Genomic DNA, 12,558 nt, shown 5'->3' on the forward strand with positions numbered 1-12,558 from the left:
GCCTTGGTGAGAGCCTGCTGGTGGTACAGCACATACGCGAAGCTGACAAAGAAGACTACCGCTAGGAACATGAGAGCCACGAACGCCCGCAGCTTGTAGTCTGTTGGTTTCTTACGCATCTTCTGTGGGATACTCTGGAAGATATTGAAACTATATCACTAACTGTTGCTCCCGGCTTCGTGCGTGTAAAAAATATAGACTATATTACTCACAGATAAATTACCTTCCTAAGAAAGAATTATTAATATCGGCCCAGTAGTTTTTGATGTATTTCAATACATAACAAAATACAAATCTTTTCTCTTTATAATATTAGTATAGAGTACAGATGTAACCAGGATGTTAGTGCTGAAAGCCATGTAGTAGTTCAAGGAGTTCAAGAGAAGATAAAGTGTAAATGGGACGAGTCTAAGTCACTTTTTCCTTTAAAAGTTTAATGTGATCCTTATAGCCAAACCTGTAGTTTCTCCTTTAACAAGCTGGCGAGCGAATTGACTGAGGTAACGGAATTGCTTGGGGAGTAGTCGTCGTCATCCATACTGAACTCGGAGCGGCCCAGTCGACGCGCCCCCTTCCGCCGCGGCGACCGAAGCGGTGACCTGCAATTTTTGATGTATTTACTCTACCACAGCAAACTTTATGGATATTCTGGACCTTTTTGGTTTTATATCTCTGGTATACATTTAGAAATTTGTAACACTGCGGCACTTGATGTTAACCACAGAAATGATTTCGAGTTTCAAACAACTTTGAATCCCCTAGAAGAATGCCTTCTCTCGTCTTCTTTCGCATTTGAAGATTGTCCTAACAATACCAAAAAATAACTATTTCGCTACTTAACGATTTAGTTACTCTCTTATCTCAATTCAGATTCGAGAATCTTCAATTCTGAATATGTGAGCTTCTATTCAGTACTATAATAATAAATGTAAATCTTACTAATATTATAAATGCGAAAATTTTATAATATCAGTAAGAATAAAAAAATATTAGTATAATACAAGAAAGTTAGATGGATAGATGTTTGTTCGATTTTGGAGTCCAAATAGCTGAACGGATTCCTATGAAATTTGGTATAGATGTAGAGCATAGTCTAGAAGAACACATAGGTTACTCACTATTGTTTTTTTTTAATTCTACGCCGACGGAGTCGCGCGCGAAAGCTAGTATGTGTAATAGAAGTTTGTATGACCGTCGGTTGCAAATGTCAGATATAAATCAGCGTCATTTTGTTCGAATAGCGTAAAGTAGCGTCAATTTATATGTAATGCAAGGTCACACGGACACACACGATACTGGAAACGACATCATAATGAGGATACCAACACTCACGCAAACGTATTCTGGAAGTGGCCTGACAACTTTAACGGTATCATGTATTTTAGAGTGCAATTTTAAGACTTCAAAGTAAATAGCAAAAACGCTTAATTATTACTTGTTTTAATTTACAATTTTTAAATAAAATATCTGTTTAGAGCGGGCGCACGCCTTTGACTAAGCTATTGTCCACAACTGTTGTGCGATTGTCGATTGTTTCACAGTCAATTCAATTGTTTAGTTGCACAACTAAAAATCGAATAGTATAACCTCCAAACGCGCGATTAAACAGTTGGACGATAGTTTAGTCAAAGGTGTGCACGCGCTTTATTAACTAGATAAACCAAAACATCTATATATAAAAAATTGCATCAATACAAAGGAACCATTAACTGAACTGGATATTTATGCAAAAACAAGACACTACAATATCCAATAAAAACATGCACATAGCGAAATACTCGTTATGTAAACATAGATAAATAAGAAATCAACACGTTAACTGCGTAACAGGCCGATATCGGCCTGACGCGGTACTTAAGCTGGTGCGGAGCGGACGAAGAAAACTATGTCCCTCTCGCTTGTGCGAAACGATAATCTCAGAAATATGCATTACATTACATAAAAATCAACCAAAAAAATGGGACCCACCTGAAAGCATTACCTTTCGGATAAAAAAAGAATTATCAAAATCAGTCCATTAGCGGTGGAGTTATGCCGTAACACACATAGAAAAAAAACATACAGACGAATTAAGTACCTCCTTCTTTTGGGAAGTCGGTCAAAAATGTATGTTATGTTTCCACAAAGTCATAGCAATTTAATCTTTCCTAGTGCTGGTGGGTCTAGAAAAACCTGCCACGCACTTTTGACTTTTGGACATATCATTGGGGGCGCATTTCGGCCCGCTGCCGCACCATATAAAGAATAATGATTTTATTTGCCGCAGTAAACGTGTTAATAGTATTGAACGGCTACATTTATTGTTTACGTTTATTGCTTATATTAGAAGACAAACACGACCAACGATTGATAATTATTCCAAGACTAAGAAAACCGTTATGTCATTAAAATTAAATGAAGTATTTGTAGAAAAATTAAGTCAGTATATAGTAAACAATGCAATTATCTTTTAAATTATTGCTATGTTTGTTTTGTCAGATAATTACATATTTTATAATTAATTAAAAACCAAGCAAACACGCTAAAATGTCCAAAGAACAACAAATGTAACTACTACAAAACAATTGAATGCATTGAAATAATAATAACAATATTTTTATTTGCATGAAATTTCTAAAATACAATAACACTCACAAATTAAACTCCATTTATCAATCATGCTTTCAAATTTAAATAAAAAATAACCTCAAAAATATACTTACAAGAATAACACACCGGAATTCCAGTATACGCCACTGTTTATTATTTATATAAACAAATAAATAAATGAAGAACTATATTTAGTTTAAAAATATTTAAAAAAATCCGAGAGAAAAGTCTCCGACGAACGCAAAATCGTAACTGAACCAACCGACGCTCCGTCTCCGTACGCAAGAAGTTCGTTCGCGAAACTCCGTTCAGAATTGTTTTGAATGAAATTATAATTATTTATTTTTTAATTATATAAGTCATCGTAATGTGATGGTATTATTTATGACTTTGTAGCATAATATCGCATTTAGTTGCATTAAATCTTTAAAAAGCATTTAAGTTTTAGGTTATGTTATCTAGATCTTTCTTTTAACTTTCTCTAGAAGCCCTTTCGAATATTGAACATGTAACAGTTTTCTCAGACTCACAGGTGTAGTTTCTCAGAAGTACATTCGTTAACAAAATGTTTACATGCAATATTGTTTATGTTTTTTACAACGGTGGTAGCGTTCGTCCGGTTCATTGACGGCAAGTAATAATATTTTAATCAAATTCAAACGATTGACATAAATTGTGATTTTCAGATAAGCGTGCGCACATATTTGACTAAACTATCGCACAACTGTTTAGTTTCGCTTTGGTTCCTATGAGCTTATATGGATTGGAAATTACAAGATTTTTAGTTGTGCAACTAAACAGTTGAATTGGCTGCTAAACAATCGACAAACGCACAACTGTTTTGCGGTAGTCACTAATATTATAAATGCGAAAGTTGAGATGGATGGATAGATGGATGTTAGAGTTTGTAGCCTAAACGGCAGAACGGATTTCGATGAATTTTGGTGTAGATGTAGAGGATAGTCTGGAAGAACACATAGGCTACTTACTTTTGTTGTTTTTTTAATTCCACGCCAACGGAGTCGCGGACGAAAGCTAGTTTATAAAAATTCATTTAGGGGTTTACTTTTGTATATAATCTACATTCCAGAGAAATTGATTTATTTCATCTGTGATTTATAATGATTATAATCTAGTAAATAGCCGAATTGCCGCATATTGTTATGCATACTACAATCACTACTTCAAATAATAAAAAATAATGTTTAACGTAATTAAAAATCAACGAACCTTTCGGTGTATAGACACAGACCTCTATCCATGCGATTACTAAACAGAATAACCTAAAATCTATAATAACTAAGTTTAATTACTATAATAAATGCACAAGGTTATTTCTGTCGTTCGTATTACTAATTTACTAATGACAAAACTGATTTAAATCAAAATCACACTTTTTATTTAAAAAGATTGTGTCAAAATTGTATAAAACAGTAATTAAAAGAAAATATCTAAGCATTTAATTTGACTAATTTTAATATTTTGTATCGATTATAAATATTAAACAAACAGACGTTTTGATTTGATGTCAATATATTTATTTAATTAGGTCGATATTCGCCAATACTATAACAAGATAATAATTTTATCGCTAAAGGAATATTTACTCAGATTTAAGAACAAATTAACTTTGTAGTGCGTAAGATGAAATAATTTCAATAAAATTTCCAAAACAATAAAAAAGGAATTAAATAACATCGATTGCATAAATAAACAGCAAAAGAAATTTCATTTAATCTTTAATAAATTTACTGCGTAATTAAAAATTTAACTACACTACGCATATTGAAGTTACATAAATACTGTAATATACGTATACACTGCAACGATACTGTATTTATTATCTGTATACGTGTAAGTATAGGATTCCCGCGCAAATCTGACAGATGACAGATGACAAATCGCGCCCTCTGATCACATAATGGCAGGCGATGTGTGTCAATTGGTTATTCCTACACTGACCGGCGCGACAGCGGCGATTCGCACGGACTTGCATTGGTAACAACATGAATACTTTCTTTCATGTAATACTAACATCTAAGATACGAAATTACAAAAAGAATCACGTAAATAGTTCTTTTAAATGGTTCCGAAATTGATTGGGGAACATCTTATTAACAGATGGAAATCTAATTTTGATTTGAGTCAAATTTAACATTTTACAAATGAGTGTCACTAGCCGATAATGTAAGAAGGGGGCGTAGGGCTATAGTTAATAGAGGGCTAGAAGTAAAAATACTTCACTCCAAAGAGAATGCTTAACATGTGGGTCTAGTTTATCATTTAAATGTCTTTGGGATTTATCATAACCTTAGTTTATTTTCCATTTTTCGACTCTCTAGGGGTGGGGGGCCATAAACTGTCTTCCCATGTGAGGCAATTTAAAACGAAACTTACAACTTATTGAATTTCTGTGTTATTGTCGCTTATAAACCATCTAGGAAATGTTCCATATATTAAAACAACCGTCCAGGTTTACACAATAGCGTTGTTAAATTGGCTTACAACAAAGGGAGCGAATAGAGATTACGGCGAGGCGAAAGATTGCACACGGGACCGGGTTCAACGACCGGATGCACTTCCTTATTAAGTAGTCCCTTAAGATTGAGTGCAGACTGCCCCCCCTCCCTTACACTCTGCCCCCCACGCATTACTTGCGTAAGTCAATACTTCACAGACCTAGCATATCGTCAAATCCAATCCTATAAAATGTTACTTCTCCGTCGTAATAAAAATGTTAACGTAGTTTTTCACTGTCAATACACTTCTATACGTTATTTTTATTCATGTCGTACTATTTGAAAATAAACAAACTGTATAACAATGTTATAAAAAATCTGGATTCATAAATCAGAACACGCTGTTTTAAGTCCAATATCAACATATATTTACAAACATATAGTTGTCTCGATTTTTCTAAGAGAAAGTAAGGGATAACACTATGTACAGTTAGGGAAATTGTCGGTGTTCCACTATATAGAGAAGATTGCTCGAACATTTTGCCGCTTTGACACAACGTCGCATACCAAAAACAATAATAAAACGTGGCTTTTAAATGTGTCTGGGCGAAAAAAAGTGCCCCTCGTTTACGTAAATAACTTTTAGCTATAGTTATTTGTAAGAAGAGGCGGAAATTGTCTCGTTGCAAGAAACAAAAAAAGTGTATTTCAAAGCGGGACACTGCAGTTTTTCTCGATTGTACAAGTGTAAAAGTGTGATCTAAACCAACATATAAAGCGTCTACTCACTTGACTCTATCATCATCGGATACCACATTGCTATCATCACCATTGCCATCACTGAAGCCAGAAGCAGTGCTCTGATGATGCTCAGGTATCTGTAACATAACACCATAAAATATAGCATGACGGATTCTTTTTGTTTTTAGTAATAATATATTATTTTTCTGACTATCTGTTTCTATGTCATTCGGTTGGAACATAAAACTTTTCTTATAAATGCGAAGGATAGAAGTTACTACGGATCTAGAGAACGCAATGGATTTCGCCGAAAAGCACAGATATAGGGCATAGTTTGAAAGAAATTTGGACTAGTAGCTTTTGCTCGCGAATCCGTCCTCGTAGAATTAAAAAAAATAAATTGAGTAGCCTATTTGTTCTTCCAGACTATCCTCTACATCTTTACCAAATTTCGTCGAAATCTGTTCCGCCGTTTTGGCTACAAACTCTAACAAAAATCCATCCATTTATCCATCTAAACTTTCGCATTTATAATATTAGTATGATTTCGTATTTTAGTTTCACGAGAACGAAATCACGGGCGACAGTTTCTTTAATAATACTTTATTAGTTTTGATGTTTAGATTTTGTTATCTAAGACTGTTAGTACATTATACTTTTCAAGCAGTAGGATAAAGGCTAAAGTCTGTTCTGAAAACAAAAAGCAAGGCTAACCTGTGTAAGTGGGATGCAATCAGAATAGTTTCTTTTGACGCCGCGCATGCTCGCCTGTCGCCCGTTTGCCGTCACAGCGGCCAACTCAATTAATACTAATTACAATTTGCAACTCAGTTTTTAGCTTATACCTAAGTCTGGATCTGGGTCTAGATCAAGGACAACACCCTGATGACGCTAAACTGTAAACTTGATGGTTGTATTGAAGTCCCTTATGAACTGGCAGAAGAATTAACGGATCTTTAATTTCTTCATTTTAGTTTTTCTTGTCTTTGACAATTAAAGTGTCAGGCTTTCATCAGTTTTGGGGTAATTTAGATGAATAGAGGGCCTCGATTAAAATCATTATCGCAAATATTGTTAATAAAAGTACAATATCAAACAATTAAAATAATGTTCACTGAACTTTATGTTACCTGGATAAAGTGCCATCTATTACCGAAAAATACAAACTAATTATTATTTCGTCAAATTAAAGTTACAGGAAAATTTCGCATTATTACAAAATTAACTAAATGTAAAATAAAGCATTAGTTATTAAAAATTGGAGTATCAATAATAAAATCAATCCATTTTCATAAGCGCCATCTATTGACGACACGTTAAAAAAAATTGTGTTTCCAAATAAATCCGTAGTTCATTGTTTCATTATAGATGGCGCTAAAACAAATAGCAAAATGTCGAACGAACATCATCTGTTGAATATTTAAAAACATGTAATTGAATTAATAACCTTTGAGTCCAAATAGTTGTTGACACTACCAGAGCTATCTGAATTGCTGCTGGCAATGCTACCAACGCTGTCATTGAAACTGCCGCTGCCGCTGCCGCTGTCGCTCTTGCTTAAATCCGAGTCAGACTCAATCCAAAGCGGCGAACGATATTTGAATTTTTGAGCGAACGCGTTAAATCGAGACTCGTTATTCATATTTCTTATTTAACTCAAATTAATTTACAATCCACACTAACTTTTAACATCACTCACACTTTTAAAACTCGTAACGGTTTTGTAAATACTGACTGAACATTATTTTGTGTTTATGTAACAATTCCACGGAACAATAAATGCTTAATATTTTATAGTTCACTGAATATTAACAATAGTTCAAACAAAAAAGGCGTATATTGTTAGAAAGGTTAGGTGCGGGAACTAAGTCTGTGCGGGGTCTAAGATCACGGACAAATTCAAATGAATTGAATGTAGGCAAATAGGTCGCTTGGGGATTGACAACCGCGGCTTTACATATTTTTTATTTTAATATTTACATTGATATTAGAAATCGGTCTTTTAATAAAATATGAAACCAAGTAATTGACGAAGATTTTAATATATTTTAAAAGACAAAACATCCCTCACAATTTACAACAATTTTATTGTGTTTTTTAAGATTTAAGATTTTCGAAAAATCGGCATCATATAATTTGACCTTTATTAAAAAAGAAAGCAAATGTATTTTTTATGGCCGTGTTAAGATAACACGATGTCGTATTTAACTTCCTAGGTTATTGACATTTCTAATTAAAAAAAATAACCAACTTAATTTTAAACATTAATATACAAACAATAGCATTGATAACTTTTTTAGAGGTATAAGTATGAAGAAAGCTATTATTAGCGGAGTGTAGGGCTATGGGACACGCCCAGTCAGAAGGACGCCATTTTGTGCTATCGGTAATGATAAAACCGACCCTGGACATAGCTGTAAGCCTTACGAAGATATGCCGATGACTCCCATTAACATATACGTATCCTGTGCTCGTTTGAAACGCGTGACGTCACAAGGCCATCAGCAAAACTGCGCACGAGTAATACTAAGATGGCTTTCTTATGTAATCGCATTCAATATCTAAATCTTATAATAGTAAAACAAACTCGCCTAAAACAGTGGCAAATATGTGTACACTATGACGTAAGTAACGTATTTCGCATGATTTATCATTGTGATATACATAAATACCAAAACTTAATATTTCTATTGTAAATAACTCTCAATTAGAACTATATAATAACAAAAAACAATAACCAAAACATTGTGGTATCTAAACGAACAGCAAGCAAATGCATTTGACCAAAGTAATGTAATTTGTTAATTGATAAATCTAAAATAATATTGCATAAAAACTGTGCTGCCGAAGTTGAGCAACTCAGCCGGATGTGGTCAAGCAATTTGTATAATCTGTGTGCGGACTGCGGAGTGGTCCGTCAGTGTCACAGCGCGGGATACACCGAGAGGTTCCCGCCAAAACCCACGTCACTAGGGCTGACAATAACGAGAAATACGACGACCTTGTGATTTTTTAACCTCTTCGCAGTTTAAAACCGAAGACAACTCTTAACAACTACAGTATATTGTTAGATAATTTAATACGTTCCAAACAAATCGGTTCCGGAAATGGTATAGTTGTTTTATTGTTTTTTATAACGTTCGTTCAGAAATGTTCGTTAAAAATATTATTTTTGTTTTAGTCAGATATGTTCGAATCTAGAAAGAATTAATAATAATAAACGTTTACAATTTAGTAAGTTTTTTGTTCTGTATTTTAACATGTTATGTTGATTAGATAATGTTTGTTTTATTATTTGCAGATATGCGGCAATTTTGGGGTCAACTGATATAATTAAACAATTAAAATTAGTCTTTTAATTATTATAAATGCCTACGCTCTCGTCTTAAAACTCTTATAAATAAATAGTTTAAAGCTAAAATCAGTTGCAATAAAACTCACGTTAATATCTTCCTTCTGCGTTCCTTCAAAAGTTTTTATTCTGTCTGGCATCGAAATTGATGCTCTTTTCAACTTTCTATAAACTACAGGGCTGTCACTACCGATTGTTACATTATTGTCCGATATCCCGTCTTTTGTAGTAATTTCAACCGGTTCTGCGAATTTTACTTCAGGTGTGGGAGATCTTAGTTCAGTAGGAGATCCTATGGAGGTAGGACTACCGATTCTAAAACTAACAGACGGTCCTTCCTCATCTTCGTCGATGTATTTGATATCATTCGGTGTTCGATTTGCTTCGAGAATCAAACGCCGTGTCTCCGGAGGCATTTCCACATAATCGTGGGGATATGAAGGAATGTTTAACTTGAGATCTGGTTTCTTCCGCATCATTTCGCGTTATCTATCTCACAAATATTGTCTTTGACTTCACTTCCAATACAAGATAAGATATCTTAATAATTCAAGGCAGTGTGGACATTATAAGAAATTTTACATCACCTTGATTACAGACACTACAATAGATAATTAAAACACTTATTTCTTTGGTTTATTAGCGACCGTATATACAGATCTTTACCTGCGCGAGCGAACACTGTAATAAGTGTTTAAAATATCGCTAAACATTTCTTTTCGTTTATCAAACGATATCTTTGGTTATATCACGTGGTATGATAGCATTAAAGTCGATTTTTATTTAATGCGTTTATTTGATTTTGGTATTAGTGAACGAAGAGCTCTTTTTTAAAAATTGTTTATTTTAACAAAAGGCAATGGACCTATCTGTTTCTATTTTCGGATTTTTTGAATTAAATTCACTCTTATATGTTTTGTTGTCTACAAGATATGATTTTTTACGTCTTAAATCAATATATTAACAACAAACCAACAAAAAAAACGCTAATTTGTCAAAAAATTAGGGAATCGTTTTGTAGATGTTGAATATTTTTCCGAATTACAATTAAATTTATTTGCTATTATTTTCTGACAGGTGTTATTTTGAAATAGATTTAGTAAAATGTTCATATTTCAAATATTTAACCAGGAAATTATTGAGTTTTACACGAAAATCAAAGGCCATTGCTTTATTTAATGACGTAATAACACATATACAAATCATCTGGCGAAATTCAACAAAAGAAATTAACCTGCATCCATATATATATTTTAATTACTTTTTATTTATTTAAGATAGACGTCAACAGATAAAAAAATGCGTTTCTTTGTTCTTTATCTCATCCAATAAAACCGCAACCTACATTTAGTTGTTGATTTAATTTACAATCTTTAGGAATTAAAGCCGCGAGATATGATAGATAATCCATCTGATAGCACAGAAAATGTGCAATTAAATCTTTAAAATGCCGCTTTTAGAAACGTTCGCTAAGGGGAACGTAGATTGCTAAATCGGAAAACCTGACTTTGACAGCAGAAGGAATTATTGTGTAGAAATTAATATATTTTTTAAATGAAGGTGTAGAAATCTTGGTGCCGGAGGCCTAATTTTAGTCCCTTTCCCTTTTTCACCCTTTTCTTAAGTGGAAAGGATGGAAAGGAAAAGTGGATTTGACAGTGGAAGGGACGCATAGAAAGGAGAAATGTCCTCTTTATGTGCGTTTCCTATGTCAATTAAGGGTAGGCAACGCATCTGCAATTGTGGATGTTTATGTGCAGCGATCGCTTTCCATTTCGGTGGATCCAGGTGGCCGTTTGCTCGTTTGCCACCTGATAATATATAAAAAAAAATCTAGGTTTAAGTTCAGTCCTAGATAATAGCAATCTCTCTAGGCCTAGTAAGACCTATATAGATTTGTCACCTCTATAATCTAATCTGTTACGTCTTAGCTTAACGCGTTGTCCAAACAGCATTATATCTCTCTACGCTAATTCGTAAAGTCTATTAACATAGTTATGTACATAATATACTGTATTTAACATACATATGCCTACTTTTAAGGTATATAGGACTAATACGAATTAACAGTAGTAGTGCCCGCTTTAACATTTTAGCACTGCAGGGCCGGCACGCCCGGTGTAATACCACGACCACACAGAAGACATGCGTGAAATGGAAGCAATTCCGTATTTCGTCTTTCTTTCTTATGAGAGGTTGAGAAGAGGAAGTGGATTTGACGGTGGAGGAGAAGCATAGGAAGGGGAAATATCCTCCTTATGTGCGTCTCCTGCAATTGCGGATGTCTATGGACAGCGGTCGCTTCGCCATTTTGGCGATTTCCTCCGAATAGTTCCTACAACTCATTGCTGACGTTTGTAAGGCGCAGAGTTAGTCTCGTTGCAACTGACACGGCAATGTTTCATAGGTGGACACCGCGAAATTACCTGATTGTACATTCTTATTTTTGTAAAATCTTTTTAAACTAAAGGCAAAGTAAAATTTGACTCACCCCTTCCTCTGGATTGCTTAAGTAGTGTTGCTTTAAGACTTCCGATTCTAAATTCTGTAATGTCGGCATTGATATCGAATTCCTTCTTAATCCCGCTCTTCTTTGTTCTACTTCCTTCTCCATAACTGTCATGTCACTTGATTCCTGCGCACCGAATGCTTTCGACGTGCTTGGAGAAGATTCTGATACATCAGTAGACTGGGTGTTAGGGCTTGTAGGACTAGACTTAGATTCAGGGTCCAAAGTAATGTACAAGGTCCCTTCTGGAGTGTTAACTACTATAGTATCACTGTTAGGTGTATGAACTGCCCCTAAATCGTTGGCGTGTATTTTGTCCTCTTTCCGCTGCTGGGGTTTCACATTTTCCATCTCATGTTTTCGTAAATCAAGTTTCGGTCGTGTTTTGTTTTCTTCGAGTTCAACGCAATCGTCTACAAATGGTATTGTTTTGTTTGATTTTAATTCAGGGGAATTTAACCCTTTTGCAACTCCTTCGAATGGACTGTTGGGTGCATTGTTGGCCATTTTTACTCTATATCATAGTAGATATCTGTAAAAAGAAATAAAAACACTTTTGTAGTTCAATTATTGAGACAATATAACAGTTTCCGACTGCAACGCATGTTAGTTTAATAAAAAATATCAATTTTCCTTAAGTTTTTCAGTAACATTGTAAAGAATTAATTAAAAAGTCAACGACATAAGTAATTAATAATAATACTTTTAACTTGCATGTTATTTTTTTTAATGTACAACAAAATATTTATTTTAAACTTTACCTCGGATACACCATATTTAAACGAATTATTACAATTTTAATTTAATAATACGAGATGTAACAACAATTGTAATGTAACAAAACTAAATTGTACACCTGAGTTATTTGTGGTGTCGGTTCGATGATTAGCGGCCGCCATATTTGTTGT

The 12,558-nt window shown here is 34.0% G+C and overlaps 2 protein-coding genes across 2 annotated transcripts in view; both read right to left on the reverse strand.

Moving 5' to 3' along the window:
* Positions 1 to 12,558, reverse strand: part of LOC106106464 (uncharacterized family 31 glucosidase KIAA1161) — a 21,846-nt gene that overhangs the window by 3,550 nt on the left and 5,738 nt on the right. The window contains exons 2-5 of the mRNA XM_013287042.1: positions 11,633 to 12,182; positions 5,838 to 5,926; positions 458 to 599; positions 2 to 134 (exon numbers count right to left, since the gene is read on the reverse strand). Of these exons, the coding sequence (XP_013142496.1) occupies positions 2 to 134; positions 458 to 599; positions 5,838 to 5,926; positions 11,633 to 12,157 (889 nt within the window). The 5' untranslated portion in view covers positions 12,158 to 12,182. The remainder of the gene's footprint in view (position 1; positions 135 to 457; positions 600 to 5,837; positions 5,927 to 11,632; positions 12,183 to 12,558) is intronic.
* The window catches only part of LOC106106465 (sorting nexin-27), a 23,734-nt gene continuing 23,340 nt past the window's right edge, over positions 12,165 to 12,558 (reverse strand). The window contains exon 4 of the mRNA XM_013287043.1: positions 12,165 to 12,182. Within this exon, the coding sequence (XP_013142497.1) occupies positions 12,165 to 12,182 (18 nt within the window). The remainder of the gene's footprint in view (positions 12,183 to 12,558) is intronic.

This window comes from Papilio polytes, unplaced genomic scaffold (genome assembly GCF_000836215.1).
Source record: "Papilio polytes unplaced genomic scaffold, Ppol_1.0 DF822178.1, whole genome shotgun sequence".
NCBI classification, from domain to species: domain Eukaryota; kingdom Metazoa; phylum Arthropoda; class Insecta; order Lepidoptera; family Papilionidae; genus Papilio; species Papilio polytes.